This window comes from Athene cunicularia (assembly GCF_003259725.1).
Source record: "Athene cunicularia isolate RWA chromosome 1 unlocalized genomic scaffold, athCun1 chr1_part1, whole genome shotgun sequence".
Lineage (NCBI taxonomy): Eukaryota > Metazoa > Chordata > Aves > Strigiformes > Strigidae > Athene > Athene cunicularia.
Genome location: NW_020799091.1, coordinates 34,852,685 through 34,875,697, shown reverse-complemented (window position 1 = coordinate 34,875,697; position 23,013 = coordinate 34,852,685). Strand labels below are relative to the sequence as shown.

Sequence of the window (23,013 nt, the reverse complement as noted above, 5' to 3'; positions counted from 1 at the left end):
ATCAGTAGTGCTTAAGAAGAAGCTGTGACTCCTTCTCTAGGGTCTTCAAAATCTATTGTAATGATATTAAATAGTATGAAGAACCACCTGATGACACAAAAATCTTCTGTTGGGAGATCTTAAAAATGGAGCTTCTTTAAAAGTTGGAAGTACTAAGGTGCTGTTAAGTTGTGGTTACATTGCAAAGAACTATGTCTATTTTATTTTTTGGTAGTAGGTACTTGAAGTAAAAAACCCTCTAATTCTAAAAGAAATAAAAGTATAAGACACTGTGAAAATACTTTTACTAAAGAGCTTTCTAGTTTTTGCTAGAAAGTTTTCATTCAGGTGCTCAGGTTTCGGCTGAAATTGAACATTATAGAATTCAAAAAAACCCAACCCAGTGCCATTGCTCTGTAAATACTAGGCAACTGCTATGTGAAAGTCCTGTAATATCATTGCAAAAGAATATCTGGTTTATGTAAGGGGACTGTGGCCTAAGGTCTATAATGAATGAATGAGCTGTGTTTTAGTCATGAGACAGAGTCACCACATGCACTGGTACACATACATCTGCTGTCTCTATTCTGAAGCCTTGGGAGCTTGAAGTGCTTGTTATCAGGACCAGAAAAAGCACCACAGTGAAGGGCCTTATTCTGTACCTGACCAAAATTATCAGTGCTGCACAGTGACTTTGGTTTTAATTATTCATGTGATACCAGCTTGTCATGTTTTATCTGTTGTATTTTTTAATGATTTATAGTTTCACTGTAGCTCAGGAGGAAAAAAGCTCTGTGAACAGGTACCATGAATATAAAATTTAACTGTTATTGTAAATACTGGCTGTGGTGGGTTGACCTTGGCTGGATGCCAGTGTCCACCAAGCTGCTCTATCACTCCCCTCTTCAGCAGGACATGGAAAAAAAAAAACCTCGTGGGTCAAGATAAAGACAGTTTAATAAAGCAAAAGGCTGTGTAGATTTATTCTCTATTTCCCATCAGCAGGTGATATCCAGCCAGTTTCCAGGAAGCACATCCTCGGTACACATAACGGTTGTTCTGGAAGACAAACAGTGTAATAATGAATGTACCCTGCCCTCTTTCTCTTAGCTTTTATTGCTAAGCAAATGTCATGTGGCCAGTTTGAATTAGCTGTCCTGGCTATGTCCCCTCCCAAGATTTTGCCCACCCCCAGCCTAATGGGTGAGAGGGGAATTTTGGAGAGACAGCCTTGGTGCTGTTTCAACACTGCTCAGCAGTAGCCAAAACACTGGTGTGTTATCAACACCTTTCTAGCTACCAATACAAAGCACAGCACTATGCGGGCTGCTATGGGGAAATTAACTCCATCTCAGCCAGATAAAATACACTGGTAGTTATATTCATTTATCTGGAAGAAAACAGCTCTTCAAAACTATTTTTGTTCCACTCTTTTGCTGGAAAAGTTGTGGTTTCAAGAAAACAAAGTGTTCTTTGTCATTCTCAGATTGCTGTATTATTAACAACACTGAATAGACTAATTGACAGATGTGTATAAGTTTTGTTAAAATGATTAAAAACTCTTCAAATCATAACCTGTCAGTGTTCCCTGGGAAACAAAGACCCTTCCATCTGTTAGGGAACTCTCTAAATCAATGTAATGAGTCACCTTTAAAATGACAGCTGTCACCTGTAGGATTTAAGCCTTGAAGGAAGTGCAAAAAATATAGTGAAATACATATAAACTGTCGATCAAAAAATATCCTTGTTTTTATTTTGATCACCTCACTGCGGGCAGGGTGTAGTATCTTGTAATTTGTCTGTGATCCCTAGTGTCTGGATTAGGTCCAAATCAATAGGAAGATTGCTATGTTTAGTGATGTTAGTTTGATAAGGCATGATATGCCTACATATATCTTTTTACATTCTCTGTCTGTCTTCAGAATGAATAAAATTTTACGAGAACAGTGGCATGTGATAGCACCACACTTGAAAATTACTTCTTCTGAGCTGTGGAAACCCAATAAATTGGAAAGTGAGGGAGGTGGGGGAGTTGGTGCACTTTTGGTTCACATGCAAAGATGATACACCTGTATTCCCTTTCCCTTCAATATTTAAGTTATTTTAGTAAAGGTAAGTGATCTGACAGTCCTTTGCTTGTACCATTGTTTCCCCTTTCTGATGCATTATCTGAACTAAGGCAGGTGGACTCATAACATTTTCTGTGGAATAAAATGCAAAATCTGCTATGCAAATGGACCATTAAGAACTGAATTAGATTAAGCAGTGGTGGTAAATCAGCAATTATAGTGCTTTTTTTTTTTTTTTTCCTCTTTTTAAATAGCAAGATTCCAGCACAAATAAAATCCAACAAGTCTGCAACACATGTTGTAGATGGTAATGCTAGTTACCACTAGAAGAGAAATCCTAGGGATGCTGATGTGCTTTACTGAATCTAATATACATTTTACCACTGTTCTGATGCAGTCTTTAAAGCTAAGCATGCTTAGCAAAGTGCTTTGAGTTGGCTGGTAACACAGTATATTAATTACAGCTCGTAATAAGTTCCATTTTTACATAATTGTTGCATAGTTGTGCATGTTATGCCAAATAAAATCCTCAGTCTGGACTGGTGATTGTAATTAATATTTATGCTGCTGTTAAAAAAAAGAGCATGCTTCTAGCTTCATTGATGTTGAAGATCTTCTGGGTTACTTATAAAATGAAACAAAAATAATAATTAAAAAAAAATTCCAAACTGAGCAAACAGGTGGTTGTTCAAATACGATCCTAAATTAATTTTTTTTTGGCTGCAAAAATGCATTCTCTGCTAACCAACACATGCATTGAACAAGGATTGGTCTTTCTCCAGACCACCCTTCAAGGCTTGGAAATGAGGAGCAGTATTTGCTAGTATGACTTACATTCAGGATGAAGGAAATAAAGAAAGTGAATGAGGAGAGCTGGCATCCATTTACAAGAAGCTATGGGATTCAAGATTTGGCAGCAGTATCTGGTGGCTCCTTGCAGTTGAGTGTTGTCATTGCCCATAGTAGCTTGAATTTCTTCCAGGAAGGAGGTGATGTGAACAGCACCTTAGACTACAGGAATTATTGGTTATCAGCAGAGCTGTCTCAGGTTTACAGTCTTGATTCCACAGTAAACTTGGCAAATCTCCATGAAAGCTCTTTGAAAAAGACTGCTTGATTCAGATGTCCTGCAAGTGTTCCTACTTATCCAACTGTTGTGGTAGTATGGTGAGTCTCTGACATTTCACCTCTGCTAAAGGAATAAGAAGTAATAGGAACCGAAAGTCTGTCACAATCATCATATTCCTTTTCTCCCTCTATCTTGATTTCTGCCTCCAGCCACAAGAACTTTTGCAGCTGTAGTGGTTTTAAGATTTAGCAGTTCAGGGAAGATGATTAGTAAGTAACGGAGAATGATTTTATTTTTTTTTAAGGTGATTTCTTTGGAAATTAAAACACTGAATGTACTTACTAGCATTACAAAGGCTTTACCTGGGTGTCTAGACCTTCAATTCCTCTCTCCTATTTTAGTTCAGTGGAAAAAGTTTATTTAGAAAGGAATGGTGGTGCATTTATTGTCATCAACAGCATTACTCAACTGAGTTATGGAGAAAAAAGTATTCATGAATAATGTTGTATTTGACTGTTTTTTTGTTTTGTTTTGTTTTGTTTTTTTTCTCTTGGGTTCTGGTGACTACTTTTCAAAGTCTGTTACTTTTTCAAAAGGTAAGTGTTCTTTTCCTTTTAAAGGATTGCTGTCTTACTCTGACATGTACAAAAAGATTAACTCAACAAAACAAATACACTTTCTATCTGTATTTCATCCCTAAAAGAATCAACTAAACAGAAAAAGAATCAACTTGCACTGAGTGGCAGTGATCTAGTATATATCAAGGAGTTTGGTTCACTTAACTGGTGCACAGAGGTGCAAAAGTTATTACGGAAGCATAATTACCAACCTCTGGAGTCTTTTCCAGAAGAACATAGCATGAAAGAAGCCCAAAGTCTGGACAGTGCCCTTATTCTGGGGCTTTCCACCCCTACAGACTTTGAAGTGAGACAAAGCCTCAGTGGTTTTAAGAAGCTTATCCTGTGGTCAAAGATAAAGGCTTATTAACAGCTGCTAATCTCTATTCTAGATCTCTTATAACATAGTGATACCATGTTATTAAAGTAGTTTCACATGTATCCTTTTCTGCTGTATTTACCATATTCATTAGGTGTTGTACAAATCTTTATTAAATGATATGATATAAGCAGTGACTTATATTAATTTTGTTCTCAATTTAGAATAAGACACAAGGGAATAGAAAATCATTCCTATAGCCAATAGAGCTTTAAGCAAAGAAACTCAAAGGATATTCAGAATAAATACAATTTCTCATCTGGTCTAAGACAGTCCCTAAACATGTACTCATAATAAAATACTTTGTTATGAATCGTATTATAGTTAGAAAATATAAAATGCATTAGTTATTCAAAATATACACATCAGATGATTTTTTTTCTCATAATTTCAGTTTAAAAAATCTAAAAAGAAATAATTTTAACCAAAGATGAAATAGTTATGTGTTTAGTTATCAAGGAAACATCCTGATTTAGAGCTGACTAGTTGCTAAGTGTGATAATCCTCTCAAAAAAATCTCCCACTGAACTCCCAATAGCAAATTAAGCATTTGTTTATAAAAAGATAAGTGTTTTAACTGGAAAATAATACATTGTTTTAGTATATTTTAGCAACTTTAATATGATCAGATTTTAAACCAAAGAATTTTAAGGAATAAATGGAGGTCTTATCTACACATATTATGATTAATATTTTTTTAATTATATGATATAAAATCTGAAACATCTTTCAAGACAGATGAGGAATCTGCTCTAAATTCTTTATATTAGTTAAATTGGCAATGTAAAGCATTTTAAATGGATATCTGAAAAGGAGGGAGTGGTGACTAATAGAAGCGACACTTGCAGAAATCATTATAGCATGTAGCATCATAAAAGATGTCTGTTGTAAAGTGGTTAGAAAAAAAGATGCATGGAACATTTTCCTAAAACCAATAATAACAAAAATAGATATATGTCATTTTCTGATGGTCAGACAGATATGGTGTTTCCATTTTAATGCTGATGCCAGTACAGCAATCCATTTTTTATCACTCTCAAATCAAACCACTGAAAAGAGTTCTGTATGTAATTGCCCCTCAAATGATGGAAAATGTACAGCTATTACAAAATGTAATTGCAAATTTGTTGAGTAGCTTTTCTTCCTACAAACATATTACAAGTATGTTTTCTGTACTGCACTAGCAATCAACTGATTTCCAGATGAAACTTCAATGTTGGTTTTAACTTGGAAAAAGTTGAGGATAACTGACTGACTGATCACCCAGTTCTCTGGCAGCGATTCAGTAGGTGCACTTTAATAAGATTCCATAGAGTTAGTGTTCAAGGTACTAAATAAAATGGTTTCATATAATGAAAATAAAATGGAATAATTAAAATTCCATTTCTCAATATGTAAAAATCTAAATCTGTTTTCCAATAATCTATGTTTAAAGCTGTGTCTATACTCTCGATTCTTACCAAGATAAATCAGAATGTTTATGGATATCTTGTGCAACCAAAAGGTATTATCTCTAGCCCAAAGATCCTAAAAGAGGCAACCATGTCAGAGCACCATTTTCATTTTAAAAACTATCAAAGGGTCCACAATTTGACCAGCATATATTTAGGAAAAACTAAAAATAAAAACTTTAAAAATATATTTTAAAGGATTTGGTTTCCTAATCAGAGAAAAATGTTTCCCCAAAACTTGAACTAAATGTTTTTGTGAGCCAGACATGGTCGGGAACCATCAGCAATAAATAAATCAAGATATTGTGCTCCCTTCCTTGAATCATAACATATGCATTATGGGATATACATCTCAGAAAATTCTTAGATGGCTCATTAATTCCCTGATCCATTTCTTCATGCACTACTGATACTAAGGTGACCTTTCACAAATCAAGCTATACATACAGCAGAGAGCCATTCCTTATTTCTACTGGAGAAATTTCATTTTTAGGGAAACATTACTAGCTGAAGAAATAAGCTTTCAGCTGCTTTCATGTCTTAGACTCAATAAGGGATAAGGATAGGGTATTTATCCCATGAGTGAACACCCTGAAGCAGTTATACGTGGTTGGCTTAAAGGAGATCTAAGAATCTCTGTTTGACAGACTGGCCACTTTCCAAATGAGAAATCAATGACTCTGTATTCTGAGTAAAGAAAAGCCAGGATGGTTTATGACTTGTTCTACATATTCTGTGGATCCAGCCAAGCCCTGAATTACACACAGTTGAAGACAGTAAGAGCAACGTCCTATAGCCAGTGAGACTTTCACCAGCATAAGGTACATTCTGGCAGGACCCTGACAGACAGTGGCTTGCTAGGTTTTGGAATTCAGCCTGTAGATAAACAAATATATGCACCACGAAAAAGAGAAGAAAACAATGGGGTGTTTCTGTGCCTAGGATAGGCAGCTTGCTAGATGCAGGTTAGTTTTGTTTCTGTCAAAGAGACTTGCAGAAAACATGCAATGGATAAAAGGTAATTCTGCCTGCAGGACTAACACACATCTTCACAATACCTGTAGTATTCTGAACAAACTAAGATTCTATTTAACTGTCAAAAGCAATGCCTTAATTATTGTTAAAAATAAAAACAAAACAAAACAAACAAAAAAAAAAACCCAAACAAACTCCAAATTAACCTCCCTGGAAAACAAAAAAATCAGGTGTGGAGGCTTTTCACTATTTGATATGTCATTGCTACAGTCACACAGGAGCAGACAGAAAGGCAACATATTCTGAGGGACTGATCATGATGATCAAACAGAAGAAAAACCAAACAAACAAAAAGAGGTTAATGAAAGTGTTAAATTATAACAACGAACTCAACCAACCAGACATAGAACTTAGTCATATTTTCCCAGCATTTTGTCACATTGTTGACAGCAACATGAAAAAAATTGTTTGCCTATATTATTCATGCTCTTAACAAAGACACATTTATAAAACAAAACCAAACCAAACCCAACCCTTTACATTCTTCAGATTTTTTTTCTCCACTTCTATACTCAAGCACTGTTTTGATCTTTCATGTTGGGCTAACGGTCTTTGAGAACTTAGACCCTCATTTATAATGCTTTTGGTGAATTCACACCAGTGTACTAAACCAAACTATCCTTTATCCTGCTTCATGTTTCCATGAGCAAATAACAGCCTGTAGGGATTCAGCACATCAGCTGCTTAAAAGATAAACCTACCCAGCTTGATGAAAACTCTTCACCACCTTCCTGTTGAGAGAAAACAGTTACACATTTCTAATAAATGAAGCAGGAACTGTCATTTTTTTGGCAAACTGATAACTATCTGTAACAGCCACATTGCCCCAAGTTGCTTTTCCAAAGTAATTACCATCAGGCTCCCTGTGGTATGCAGTGTTTAACACATTTCTTCTGTGTTAATGAATGCAAAAGCAGGCAACACCACTATTAGTAATTGCTTTTTATTCGTAGTCCTCATTTTCCAGATAGGTCACATTAAACACAGCCATTAAACAATAGCGGTTGAGATAATCCATACAATGTATGCTGCTTTTGTTTGGTTTTTGTGTCATTCACCAGTCACTGGTGCAACTTTGAGCCATATGGGGAGACAGGGGCTGATAAATGTGAATGCCAACCTGTATCACAATTGGGCCAGAGAAGTCAAAACCTTAATCAGGTTTCATTCAATTACACTTCAAATCAACAAATCTCGATAGCCAAAACTCCCGTTTGAATTAATGCAATAATAATCACTGCTTGATGTCAAAAGAAAGTAATTAAACAATAATGAGTGCACATATCTTATGCTAGGTTTCAGACTCCTTCTTGATCTCAGCAATTTCCCTTCTGTGGGACGGCAAGCAAGTTGAAAGTTTGTTTGAATGAGGCATCTTGCTCCGCTTATGAGCAATGTTTGACTTCCAGGGGTAACTGGGACTGGGAAACCTATATTCTCAAGTAGCAAATCACAGTTCAGGAGAATCTCTTTCCTGATAAATATGAAAAGAAAAAAAAAAAAAGAAAAAGAAAAAAAACAAAAACAAAACCAAAAACAAAACAAACAAAAAAAAATCCCAACCAACCAAACCACCCCAAACACACAAACAAAAACCCAACCAGAAAAAAAAGGTCTTATTTTAAGTCCTGATTTGATTGGCCAATTGTTTAAGGAACTCCCAGTTTCTGGCTTTCATTAATTAAAAAAAAAAAAAAAAAAGTAATCATGCAGCAGATATTTTCTGTCAGTCTTATAAAACATGTATGTAAGGAATGAGAGAAATAATAATTCATAAACTTTATCTTTCATTGCTGCCTCTTTCTCCAGTGGTGACAGTAGAGCTACCATGGAGAAAAAATACTTTTAAAATTATTTTGTGTGTAGTACTTCCTTCACACACAGTCATGTTAATTTTGACTGAACCAGCAAAACTCACATTCTGTAAGTTCTGCTGGTTTATTGGTTCATTATGTATCTATTCTAAACTATGAAACAGATTTTCTATCCTGGGATATCCTTATTGGAAGCAGTATGCCAGAGATCTACAACACAAGGCAGTTGTCAGCCAAATTAAATAAAAGCAAGATTTCCTAAACTCTTCTATAAAGCTGTGAGTCATGAATTCTGAATTACCTCAGAGTGGTAAATAAATAATCACTACTAAATACAGATAATGTGTTAAACAGCTAAAGCTAGTAAATCACTAGTGACAGAGAGCCTTAAGGTAAATTCCTCTTACATTGGCACAGCCCTTTCTCAGAATGTTGTGGTTTTATGTCTTCAGAAACATACAATGAATTGTACAATTGGTTACTCAGTGTTAAAATCATTTATAAAATACACAAATCTCCATCACTTGACTGCATTTACATACTGGCTTAGATTCTGCTGAATAATGGATCTCACTGGCAGAGCTAAAGACTTGGTGCACAGACACTGAGGTGATGGGCACCACGGAAATACGTATAAGAGACTGATCAAACAATAAGAAATCCTCTCCACTATGGAATTTCAAGCTATCAAGCTATCAAGCAAAACCAATCTCGGGTCTCCTGGCCAAAAAAAAATTAAAATTAGATAACACAGACAACACCACATTTTAGATACATAAATTGTCCAAAACATGGAGAGTAGCTTGATAAAACATGTACAAGATCCTTTTTTTTTTTTTTTTTTTTTTTTTTTTTTTTTTTTTTACATGTAATTGTAGCATTTTTAAACAGAAGGAGCTAAAAGCAAACTGTCAGAATGGTTGTCTCCCAAAGACAATTCATTGTAGGACTGACTAGCTAAAATCAGCATTTAACAGCAGCCCCAACATCAAAACAGGATGTTGGGTCAATTTTCTTTCTTGAATTGGTGAAAACTATTGCTCTGTGGGATTTGGGATTACAAAACTCTTTTTTATATGTTTGTATATTGCAGATTAAATTTAATAAACCCAATACATTATTTTAAACAATACACCGTAGTGGTATTTCCAACAGAGTATCTGAAGTATGCAAGGGGCAAATCCTTAGTTACACATTTTATTCTTCTGCTTCTTCTTGTTCTGTGCAAATTTATTTTGAAAGTGAGTTGCTTTGTAATTTTCATCTGAAGGCAATTTTGAATTTTTCAAGTGCAATAAAAACACCCCTAGATAAAATAATTAAAAGTAGAAACTATATCCTACGTTATTCTGCAAATACTTTTCAGAACCAATGAAAATCAAACTAAATCCACTCCCAAAATAAGCAGTGTGTATCTAGAACTGCAGTAAGCAATTGCACATTCTAGAGAATCAGATAAAATAAAGCCCGTGACACATTGGCACTGACATGTTTGGCAGCTCTATGAACTTAACAACAAAACTTTGAAAATGGTGGCATCTTTTAAGAAGTCAATCAACTATCCTGCATTAAACAGGCTAGCTGCATGTGTTTGGGGAAAAACCAAAACCAAAACCAAACCAAAAACAACACCGAGGTTTCAGATGTTGGTTCGAGTGTAATTTTTGTTATTAAACATGGGTTTGCAATAGAAGCTTCTACAAGGACTTGCACATAACCATGACTGATGGATGTATTTGTAGGCCGTTCAGTTAGCTCCATCAGCTCACTCAAACACATTTTGAACAGATTATGTACTGCAGTACTTCGTAGACCATACATTAAACAAGAGACTTTGCTCTGAGGCACTGCTTCCCACAATCCATGGGGAAAAGGAAGCAGGAAAAAACAAAACTCATAGAGTTCGACAGCTACTGAGGCAACACTTGCCATTTACAATATAAGCCCAAATATTTTTGCAACACAACTATATATTAATTTAATAAAATACACAATATAGCTCTTATACACTCAACAATTTGGCTCATATGCACTGAATCTGCAATAAATCAATAAAAATATGTCATTTGATGTAAACACACTGAATCTTCTTACATTTGCACATTTAAATGATCATGTGACTTTGTGGATGTCTAAGACATTTTCACTTTCCTGAGCTATTTTAGTGTCCACAAATGAATAAAAAAAGTGTTAATAATGTTAATTTCTCTTGTGTATTACCCTTAAAGGTAAGTATTTCTTTTCAAACTTTATTTTGCTTCACTTCTTTTAAAACTTACTGCTAAGTATTTATGTTTTTGTTGGACACTAAAATGCTAAATAGATATTAAAATCTTTTTCTTCTTTTTAATCAAGTGAATTAGCTTATGTGTGTGCAGGACAAGATGGACTATATCATTTTACATTTAACCTTAATATGATATGAAGTGTTTTACTAATGATCAGGATATGTTTTGTTGAATAATGATCTGGAATGGGTTTTTTGTTTTCTTGTTCTTATTTTTTTTTTTTCATATTTGTGGCAGATAACTTTGTACATAAATGTTTACCACAAATGAATGTTAATGTTTGGCGTCGCTTGGACTACTACAAGAACTCTTTTTAGGACTTTCAGTAGAAGCCTGTGGTGACTGCTGGAAATCCACCACAGATCAGAATTATTCAACCCTGTTTTTCTTGGGGTTTATACGTAAACAGTAAAGTCAGCATCAGCTATTGAGGACAGTCTTAAAGTATCAGACGTATTTCCATTCCACATTTCTCACACTTTCCTATCAGATTGTCAAAATGGCACCATCTTTCCTTCTTTCGTTTTGTTCTTAATGTACTTGACTCTGTCCTAATGAAAGTTTGGTCAAAATGAAACCAGTGTTATCTGTCAAAAAGAAAGAGCAGTGAAAAGAACATACTTGTGGGCACTTCAGATGTTCACTAAAAGCCTTAAAGCAGCATTTGTCTTCCTTCATTCCTTTAAATGTGTTACAACTGGGGGATTGATTTATTTATTTACTTTTAATCAGCAGAAGAGGAACATTACTGCCAGCCTGTCCTTATTTTCCCCCTCACTTTCTGATGGCCACAGGGTCACTTCCCCGACAGTCCTGCAAGAGCTTGTCTATTTCTCTCACAACTTCCTCGGCATCCACCGACTCCCTGCCTAGATCCCGGGCTGAACGGTCTAACTGCTCCAGAACAGAGTCCATCTCGCTCGAGTCTCGGCTCACTCGGGAATGCACATCTGCAAAGGCCCTAGCCATCTGATCTGATGCAATGAAGGGAGCGTCTTTTGACTGTTTACTAGGCGATAGATACTGACTGTCAGTTGACAAGTACTGGCTGCTTGGTTCAGCCAAGGCTCCTGATTTCACTTCACAACCATCCAGTGGTCCTTTTGTTGAGGTGCAAGGCTCAATGCATGTCTTGGTTGGGCTGCTCGATGCTGAGGGAACCTCCTGAAGCAGAGGACTCAGGGCACGTTTGGCTTTTAAGTAAGGTTTAACATTGGCAATGAGAATAGTGTGCTCTCTCTTGTCTTTCCCAAATGTACAAAAAGTCTTTTTCCCAGTGGGATTCACAGTTTCATATGTCTCAGTCTCAACATTAGCTTCAACTGTGGGTACAAAGAGATTTGTGCGATAATCTGCATTCTCAGCCTGACTGGCTGCAGGGAACTGTGGCATCCAACACCTGTCAGAATGACCAAGCACTCTGCATTCATCTGTGCAGTTAACACATTCTTCTTGCTCTGTAAAACAAAGGAGAGAGAGAAAAAACTAATTATAAGTGGATTTCTTTAAACTAATGGATAGGCTATGATCAACACATGATGGGCTTACTTGACATCTGGTTTCTTAATTATGGAGAAAAAGAAGAAGCTATAATTAAAATATTTCAGAAGGATTGCATAAACCTGTTAGTTGAGACAATAGATTTATTTAACTCTGTTCTCTATGTATTAAAGCATTCACACAACCCAATGGAAGTATAAAGGGGTCATTAGAGAATCATTCTCAGTGGAATTGAGCTCCATCTGTAAACTAATCTGCTGTAGAAATCTGTTAGTCTTTGTTCTGTAAAACTCATCCTAGAAAAGAGTGAACAGTACTTAAGGAACTCAAAAGGCATTATCAGGATTAATTTTTCAAATCAAATAACTGAGCAATGACTGTCTTTCTGGAAATACAAACACTTCATAAAAATCAGCAAGCTGGCTTTTCATTTTTGTCACCTCCATTTCATTTATAATTGTTATGTTGTGTGACAGTCACAAAATAAAAAGATTTCCTTAAAAACCCTACTTTTCCTGCTGATAACAGAGAACTAGAATTTTCCATCACTATGCATTAAATATAAGCTTGTCAAAAAGCGCATATTGCAATTTTATTAGACATGAGTATGGATCATGTAATCAGTTTTTCTCTTTTTTGTTTTGATGCAAGTAAGTGAAAATGGATTTGCTCAATACATACGACTTGGAAGAATGACAAACCGTGACACGTTATTTGAACTGATGGTGTTTTCAGGTAGGATTTCTATATTCTTATTTCTTTAAAGGATATGGTTTAATAAGATACTTTTATTCACATTTTTAGAACATAAATTTTGATATTTCCTGTTCCACAATTCAAAGAAAAATTTCCACTTCAAAAACCTTCTCTTATCTGTCATTTTACACTAATAGAATATGTTTGGGCCACCATTTACCATATTATAATTGTACAGATGACTCTAACCCAACATCAGTAAAGAAAATTCCAGAAATACTGCTTAAATTTTTTAGAAAAAAAACAGCTCTGATCCAATTTGCTTTCTTTTTCTTCTTCTCAGTATTCTTTAGTCAATACTGATAGAATCAATCCTTTTATCATGTCTAGGTTTCAATCAGCTATACACTCGTCTTTAGCTATTAAGCATTTTCTTCTACCAAAATGGGAAGACAGGTTCAAATATTAATTTTACTCGAGGAATTTAGTATTTACAAAATGGAATTATAGTTAGAAAAAATCTCTGAGTATAACTTTAAATGTAAGAATGTAACAAGAATAAAACACACACAGAGAAACTTGCACTACAGGTCTTCAGAAAAGCATAACAAACTTGTTGACATAAAGACAGGGAAAATTTAAGTGATCATCACCTTTCTAAAATAGAAAATAAAATCCTAATAATCTTATAATATCACCACCAGATTCATGGACAGTGGCACTGCAGAGATATGAGACAAACACCAAAGGTTATCTGTGAGAATCCAATAACGTAAAGAGCTTTAAATGTCCACATTTCTAAAAAGACATGAATAAATGTGACTTAAATTTATATAAAATTGTCTTATATCACAATGATCAGTTAAATCGGGGTGAGAGAATTTACAGAACTGATACTTGCTAATGATAGTTCTGTGAAAAAGTGTCATGCTGTATAGATGTTCCCTTTCTTAAAAAGTTTAAAATCTAAGGCTGGTGTAAACCCTAAAAAAAATATCACTAGCAAGAGAGAATGAGGTACAGGGAGAAGATAACAGAGAGTGATTTTTGAGGAAAAGAATGTAACAGAAAAGCTTTAATATTCACAGAGGTGATTCACAGCCTCACCTTTGTGCCTGTTAAGATCATAGAACAGATCTTCCTGAAAGGTATATCAAAACATATGGAAGACAGGGAAGTGATTAGAGACAGATGCTATGGATTCACCAAGGGCAGATTGTGTCTGACTAATCTAGTGGCAGGATACAGTCTCTTTAGGAAGGACAGGCAGGGGAGATGAGGAGGGGGTGTCGTCCTCTGTGTCAGTGACCAGCTGGAGTGCATGGAGCTCTGCCTGGGGATGGATGAGGATCCAATTGGCTCAGGATTCAAGGGAGGGCAGGGACAGGTGACATTATAGTGGGGATATGATACAGGCCACCCAAACAAGGAAGACCGAGCAGTTGAGGCCCTCTACAGACAGATAGGAGCAGCCTTACGTTCACAGGTCCTGGTCCTCACTCACTATTGGGGGGACTTCAATCACCCCAATATCTGTTGGAGGGACAACACAGCAGAGTAGGAGCAATCCAGGAGGTTCCTGGAATGTGTTGATAATAACTTCCTTCTCCAAGTGACAGAGGAGCCAATGAAAAGAGTTGCAATGCTGCACCCTGTTCTCACCAACAAGGAGGGGCTGGTGGGGAGTGTGAAGCTCAAGGGTGGCCTTGTTTACACCAACTGTGAAATGGTAGAGTTCAACATCCTTAGGGTGGTGAGGAGGGCACACAGCAAACTCTCTACCCAGTATTCAGGAGAGCAGACTTTGGCCTCTTCAGGGATCTGCTTGGCAGAGTAACATGGGATAAAGCTCTGGAGGGAAGAGGGGCCCAAGAAATCTGGTTAATATTCAATGATCACCTCCTCCAAACTCAGAAGTGATGCATCCCAACAAAGAGGAAGTTGGGTAAGAATACCGGGAGGCCTGCATGAATGAACAAAGAGATCCTGGACAGACTCAAACACAAAAATGAAGCCTACAGAGGGTGGAAGCAAGGACAGGTAGCCTGGGAGGAATAACAGAGAAATTGTCCAAGCAACCATGGATCAGGTTAGGGGGACATGGAGAAGGCTGAGGTACTCAATGACTTTGTTGACTCAGTCTTCACTAGCAAGTGCTCCAGTCACACTGCCCAAGTTGCAGAAGACAAAGGCAAGGATTGGGAGAATGAAGAACCTCCCACTGTAGGAGAAGATCCAGTTTGAGACCATCTAAGGAACCTGAAGATGCAGAAGTCCATGGGACCTGGTGAAATGCATCTGTGGGTCCTGAAGGTACTGGCAGCTTAAGTGGCTAAGCCACTATACATCATATTAGAGAAGTTTTCGTAGTCAGATGAAGTTCTTGCTGGCTGGAAAAAGGGAAACATAACTCCTGTTTTTAAAAAAGGAAAAAAGAAGGACATGGGAAACTACAAGCCAGTCAGTCTCCCCTCTGTGCCTGGCAGGATTATGGAGCAGATCCTCCTGAAAACTGTGCTAGGGCATATGGAAAATAAGGAGGTGATTGGTGATATCCAGCATGGCTTCACTAGGGCAAATTACATCTGACAAATTTGGTGGTCTTCTACAACAGTCTCACAGCGTTGTTGGATAAGGGAAGAGCAATTGTCATCATCTACCAGTACTTGTGCAAAGCACTTGACACTGTTCCACATGACATCCTTGTCTCTAAATTGGAGAGACATGGATTTGATGGATGGACCACTTGATGGATAAGGAATTGTCTGGGTGATCATACTCAAAGAGCAGCTGAATGGCCAAGTGGAGACCAGTGACTAGTGGTGTTCCTCAGGGGTCAGTATTGGGATCAGAGCTCTTTAACATCTTTGTCAGTGACACGGACAGTGGGATTAAGTGCACCGTAGCAAGTTTGCTGATGACACCAAGCTGTGTGGTGTGGTTGACATCCAGATGGTTGACATGTGGATGCCATCCAAAAGGACCTGGACAAGCTTGAAAGGTGGGTTCATGCAAACCTCATAAAGTTCAGCAAGGTCCTGCACATGGATTGAGGCAATCCCAAACACAAATACACTCTAGGAGATGAGTGGATTGAGAGCAGCCCTGTGGAGAAGGACTTGGGGGTATTAGTGGCTAGAAAAATTACAATGATCCAGCAATGTGCACTCGCAGTCCAGAAAGCCAACTGCATCAAGAGAAACATGGTCAGCAGGTCAAGGGAGGTGATTCTCCCCCTCTACCTCAATCTCATGAGACCCCACCTGCAGTGCTGTGTCCAGCTCTGGCAACCAAACATAAGACATGGACCTGATTGAGTCCAGATGAGGGCAATGAAGATGATCACAGAACTGGAGCACCTCCTCTGTGAGAACAGACTGAGAGTCAGATTTGTTCAGTCTGGAGAAGACAAGGCTCCAGGGAGACCTTATAGCATCCTTCCAATACTTAAAGGGGGCCTACAGGAAAGATGGGGAGGGAGTCTATCAAGGATTGTAATGATAGGACGTGATGGTTTTAAACTGAAATAAGGTAGATTTGGATTAGATATAAGGAAGAAATTCTTTACTATGAGGGTGGTGAGACACTGGCACAGGTTGCCCAGATAAATTGTGGATGTTCCTTCCCTGGCAGTGTTCAAGGCCAGGTAGGACGGGGCTTTGAGCAACTTGGTCTAGTGGAAGGTGTCCTTGCCCATGGTATGAGGGGGTTGAACTAGGTGATCTTTAAGGTCCCTTCCAACCCAAACAATTCTATGATTCTAAGATTCTATGATTCTATGCAATTCAGAGGGCCCTTGACAGGATTGAGGAGTGAGTCCATGTGCACCTCATGAAGTTCAACAAGTCCAAGTGCAAGGTCGTTCACCTGCATCAAGGAAATCACCAGTATCGATAAATCTGGGGGATTAATGGATTGAGAGCAGCCTGGTGAAGAAGGACTTGGAGATACTAGTGGATGAAAAACTGGACATGAGATAGTAAAGTGCACTCGCAGCCCAGATAGCCAATTGTATCCTGGGCTGCATAAACTGAAAGAAGGTAAATATAGATTGTACATGAAGAGGAAACTTTAATATGAGTGTGGTGAAACAGTGGAAGAGCTTTCCCAGAGAAGCTGTGGATGCCCCATCATTGGAAGATTTCAGTCAGGTTGAAGGGGCTTTGAGGAACCTGATCTAATGAAAGATGTCCTAGCCATGGCATGGAGATTGAACTAGATGATCTTTCAAGGTTGCTTCCAACGGAAACCATCCTATGATTCTATGACCTCCAAGGAAAAGTAAGCTGCATGCTGGTTTTAGTGTATAATAAAAATCAGAATTATCATAATAAAAAGCAAGAGTTAAAAGATGACCACAACCCTGGGATCGTAACACAGTGGCAGAAGTGAGAAGAGTTTAAGGAAGAGATTTAAGTTTGTGGTGGTTGATTTTACTTCGCTTGAATGACATGATATTGGTATGCATAACCATAGAGACAATGTATGCGGTGACAATTGCTTAATGAAAAGGAAGCCATACAAATAAAGGACATTGCTATACACCTCATTCCACTCATTAGTTCACCTCCACTAAAGTCCTCTGTATGTAGTTTTCCAGAACTTCTACAGCATCAAACAGCTGGTGCTTAAAACATCTAAGTGAAACTGATAGTCTCTCTCCCTCAAAAAAGGAAAATATAAAATTCCACAAAAAAAACCAAATCAATATATTTTAAACCACATTGGGCAACAGCATTGGAGAAAAAGGTTCCAGGCTTTTAACATGGGATGGTCAATAGTTAACACTAGCCAGGTTTGATTATGTTTTGTCACAGAAAGACAACAGAAATAAACCAGAAAAAAAAATGCCCTAAGTCCAATCTTTTCAATTCTAGAACTTTAGATTTTGCAAATGTTTGTTATTAATTAATTTTGTTCTTTTTGCCTTCTTCCTAATCCTACAGAATAGATTTGTGGCAAGCTCAGCCTCTAGTTTTAGAAGTGGGCCTATATTGTAAGTAGAAATAACATTTGCATTGTTTAGGATTTTCTTTAACCATATCTAAAATTATTTTTCTCTTAAATGGAAAAAGGTTTTGGGTCTTTTTAAAGGTTTCCCTAAGGAATTAGTCAGCTTTCCAACTAACTTTTATTTTGCAAATGTATCTACCCTTTGTATGAAGTTTTGTAAATAATTTAACAAATGATGAAAATAAAAACATGCTGCATGTTAACTACCATAAAATGCTTAGAACTGTACAATCAGTTCTCTCTGTTGCTCTCTTTTCAGTTATTCCGTCAAAGCACAAATCCTCTCTGGTCCTTTCTTTTAGAGAGAAAAAAAAAAAAAAAAAAAAAAAACCATATTTAATGTGCCAAGAACTCATTGTATACTGGGAGACCCTCAGTGAACACAACTGAGATTTCAATACATTACACCCTACTGCATTAAGCCACAAAAAGACCACGTGTAGAAGGGAAACTCTTCCTGTCTTTCAGGCAGTAGTTCTGTGTCATATTGTTTTAAAACACATTAAATAAATGTTCATATATTTATATACAATTCCCTGCTATTTACATTGACAACATATATATATGCATATGAAATATACAACTGGGAAATTTTATTTCAACACTCTTTCTTATTTGAAAACTTGACTGAACTGTATTTGTTTAAAAAATAATAATAAAATTATTCCCTGAACTGAAATTGAAATGAACAAACTTCAAATGAAAGGTAAAGATCTTAGATGTTCTCAGCCACTGGAAATAAATTTTAACTACACTAGGTATTCAGAACATTGCCATAAACTATGATTTGAGATTTTCTAGACTCATTGGTTAATTTTGTTATAACCAAGTTATGTTACACGATTTTAATTTCTTAGCTTTTATGCATGTGTGCACACATAGACTGGGTATGAGGATAACTCTTACACAGTATTTACATTATTCATTACTGCCAATAAAAATACAAAGTTTGCTGGCAATCTCTAAGAGATATATATCATATAGCATATATATGTTATATATATTGCATGCCATTTCTTCCTTCCCCTTCTCATTTCCTGCATTTGCTAAAGCAGTTTTTATACTTGCATTCATACTCACAGTATCGACTAACTTTCCATTTCTGCTCCCTGGGCATCCTAGCAGTGACTGAATTAAATATGAAGCCAAAAAAGAAGAAGAAACAAATACTGAATGACCTTGAAATAAAAACCACCTGCATTGCATGAGCTTTGGTGCTCTAGTCTTGAAAATCTGTGTCATTACACTTCACTCTTTTAAGTCACATCATAGGAAACAAATTCTGAGTATTGATTATCATACATTATAAGCTGCTCATCTCACCATTAGCCTGTTATTTTGATGGCTACAGCTAGTAGACAGCGAAGAAAATCGAACCCAACCACTTTTACAGCAGAAACTATAAACACAAAGTGAACTATCACCATCAAGGGCCAAATTAGTATATATGAGAAAATAGAATCAATTTAAAGGTAAATATAAATATATATATATATATATATATGTATGTATGTATGTATGTATGTAAAATAGGTCATACACTGTGGTATATAGCAAGATGTGCTGGTAGAGTGATATGCACCATTGGTCTTTATCTCTATACTTGCCTCCCTCCTGTTGAAAATAAACCCTTAACAGTGCAAGTGTGTATAATAAACAGAAGGAGCCTAGAGGTTTTCCTAACTCTCTGGAGTTTTAAGGGTAAACAGTCAGAAGTGCTTTATGCACTTAGGGGAGAACATACACTAAAAAAGAATTGGTAATTTATCAGCCATGGAAAGAAAAAAAAAAAAAGTTATCTGGAAACAACAGTCACCTAGAAAGGAAATGTATATCGGATAGAAATTTAAGATGGTGTAGGATGAAAGTTATGTTGTCAACATAGAAAATGCAATGCAAGGTATGTATTTTGATGCAACATAAGAAATACCTTACGCATCTTATTCTATATTACCAGAAGAGCTGTATTTAAAATCTGCCTTCTGTAGCAAGCTTAAAGCAAAAGATACTTTTATTGTGCTATCTTTAATTTCCCATGCTTTCCTCATAAATATTGTGAAGAATTAAATATGGGTACCAATTTCACCCTAAACATATTGCAATAGACAGTTAATTAATTAATGCGTTAGATAGCTGCCTCCTTTCAACAGCTAAAACTGAGATATCTTACTTTAACTCACTAATTATATTAAATTTGCATAATTATAACAAAGAAAAAAATCAATAATTAATTTTTTTTAACAGTGACTCAGTTACTGTTATTAACTGAACCCAGTTAATAAATACAATATTTTTTCTAATTTAATTGTACCCTAATTATCTACATTACACATAGACACACAAAGCAGAAAACCAAACGAAAAGTAAAAAATCCATGTACATAAAACATCACCATACAAACATTTTCAAGAAATATCTCATGCACTATATAAGATGAAGAACGCTATACTCCGTATCAAAGTGCTCCATATAATGTAATAGTAAATGGCCAGGTTTGTGTATAGGGGAAACCAGATTTTAAAAATATGTGTATATACATGTATTTACATACATATATACACATAACTAAAAACATGTATGTATATGTGCCTATACATTTATTTAAAGACTGGTTTACCCTATACACTAGCCTGGACATATACCTATATATATATACACCTTTACATATACAATCATATTCCTCTCAAAAACTTGTAAATGATATTATCAAATTGTATTTGAAGTTGAACAAGGCAGAGAGAGTTCAAATCATTATAATTTATAAGATTTGATCTGGCAAATGGTGATTCAAGTGCCCTGAAGTGCATTATTTTCTAAGAATTTTTTACACATGAGATATATTAAAAAAAAAAAAAAAAAAAAAAAAAAAAAAAAAAAAAAAAAAAGTAGCTTTGTAGTACCGTACATTCTTCGATGAAAGTTAAATAAGAATATGGCCAGATAAGTACGTGAATAACAGTGAATATTTTGAAATGTCAGTAGCTTTTGCTATCATTTTATTAGCTTAGGAAATGCTAGCCTATCTTTCAGATATCTTATTTACTCTTACTCTCTTTCAACAGGTGATGTTAGTCTTTACTATCACATAAACACGTCCCTTCTAACTGGCCTTTTTTTCCTTCTTTTCTATCAATATGGAAGCTAAAAAATAGACATTAATTGTCATTGGCTGGCTCAGCTGACTAGAATGGCTGTCAACTAACAGCTCCAAATGAAAAATATGCTGGAGGACCCATTCTAAAAGGTATATAGTCTTCTTTTTGAAGCATACAGTTTCACACTGCTGATACAATCTACCTTCACCCTTGATATGCTCTATTCTTCACTGCATTACAGGGTGAACATGTTTTCTGACCCTTGTTTCACATTAAAAAGAAAAAGATGTGCCTTTGATGCATACATGGAGTTCACACTGACTTCCCTAGGAGAGAGATTCATTTCACCCTTGATTTTGTGAATTTGTGTTCATTATTGAAAATATTTCCATCTAGAATTCACACAATAATAAAACAAGGTGTAAAATCCTTTCTAGCTTATATTTCTCTGGTCTAAACCCAAATATACTTCATAAAAAAACTCACTAGTACTTGTCTTAGACTAAAAAAACCCCTGTATGTTTTATATATTTTAATACTTTTAACAGATATGAAAGAGATATTTTTGTACATATGTGTAAATAGATGGGCAATAAATGGCATCTAACATCTAGTAGTGAATATAAGTAAGTCTGCCTTTCAGAATGTCAGTAATTCCTGTAATATGACCAGAAAACCTCCCTGAATTGATATGAAATGGTGTCTTACTTTTTTTTTATTATTTATTTATTTTTTTTTTAATTTTTTTTTATTTCAGACAGGCAATTGCCTTTACTAAAGAACTGAAAAGACTGTAAGTAAGTATTTATTACAGGAGAAAAATAATGGGCTGCTTTGACATGTCCTAAACACTGGGGCTATATGACACTTCTGATGAGAACAATCAGCTAAAGTACTACTTCTGTGGTTGGATTCCTGTTTAATTACAATTGATTTTGACATAAATGAGCAGAGGTAAACAAATACTTCTATACACATGCTTGCTGTTATTAAACAGAGCTGTCTCCAATCTGAGTATTTATATTGGCTTGTCTGTTTAAAGGCTCCTTTCAGTTAGGCAAAGCAATTATGTAGCTCAGATTAGCAAAATGACTGGCAGTAAAATGAGAATGGACTGCCACTTTTTTAAACCTCTTGGATCCCGTGGTCTTTTCCTGGTAATATAACTACAAGCTTCTGAGGTCTGTAATCCTTACATAGTTGCCCGTTGTTGGTTTTTTGGTTGGTCATTTTGTTTGTTTGTTTGTTTTCTGGACACCGGATAAAGAGAATATATTTTTTCTATTGGCATAGCATAAACCACTTCAAAAGCAATAAAAACATTGTGGGCCTATAGATTTAATTCTAGCTGACATTTGTTCCAAACCATAAATATTGGAGGAATATTTCAGGATTACATGGAGCACTACAGAACATTTAACACTTTTCTAATGGAAGTATGCTTTAAATTCATGCTTAAAATTTAATGGCAATCACATATTTTTATTTAAAGACAGTAAGAGCAAGAAAACATTTCTGTTACCTGAAAATTTTCCATCCTCACAGCGGGCTGGTCCACAGATCCCAACAATGGGTCTTTGGCCTCTGCCTTGCTGTTCTGGAGGCAAATCAGACCTGTGAGTCACAGACAGGGATAGGCTCTGCTTCCAAAATTCACAACAATGTCAAAACTTCCACAGCAGAAAAACAGTTTCTATCTGTGGCCCAGGCATAGCTCACAGCCCTTGAAATTTTTCGCTATGCTTCTCAAAGGTATAAAACCACAAGAAGTTTATAGCTGGCAGTGAAATGAAAATGTCTGACTAGTAAAAAGGGTGTCTCATTTCTTTCTACCAAAGAGGCAAGGCTGAGAATGGACACTCAGTTTTGGTTTCCAACATTTGCCTTTAAATCAGACTGGCACCTACTCTAATTTGCAGTAAAAAGATCATATGACAGTCATGAAAAGACATTTTGGCCTCTTCCCGATCCCACCATAAAAAACTCTTCCTAGTCCAGGGCTGCAGGG

General features: G+C 36.1%; 1 protein-coding gene across 1 annotated transcript in view; it reads right to left on the bottom strand.

The window, feature by feature from the left end:
* Positions 1-8,307: 8,307 nt before the first annotated feature.
* Positions 8,308-23,013, bottom strand: part of PCDH17 (protocadherin 17) — a gene marked incomplete at its 5' end in the record, with an annotated part of 89,091 nt that continues 74,385 nt past the window's right edge. The window contains 2 exons of the mRNA XM_026867405.1: positions 8,308-12,158; positions 22,528-22,602. Coding sequence (XP_026723206.1) covers positions 11,476-12,158; positions 22,528-22,602 — 758 coding nt within the window. The remainder of the gene's footprint in view (positions 12,159-22,527; positions 22,603-23,013) is intronic.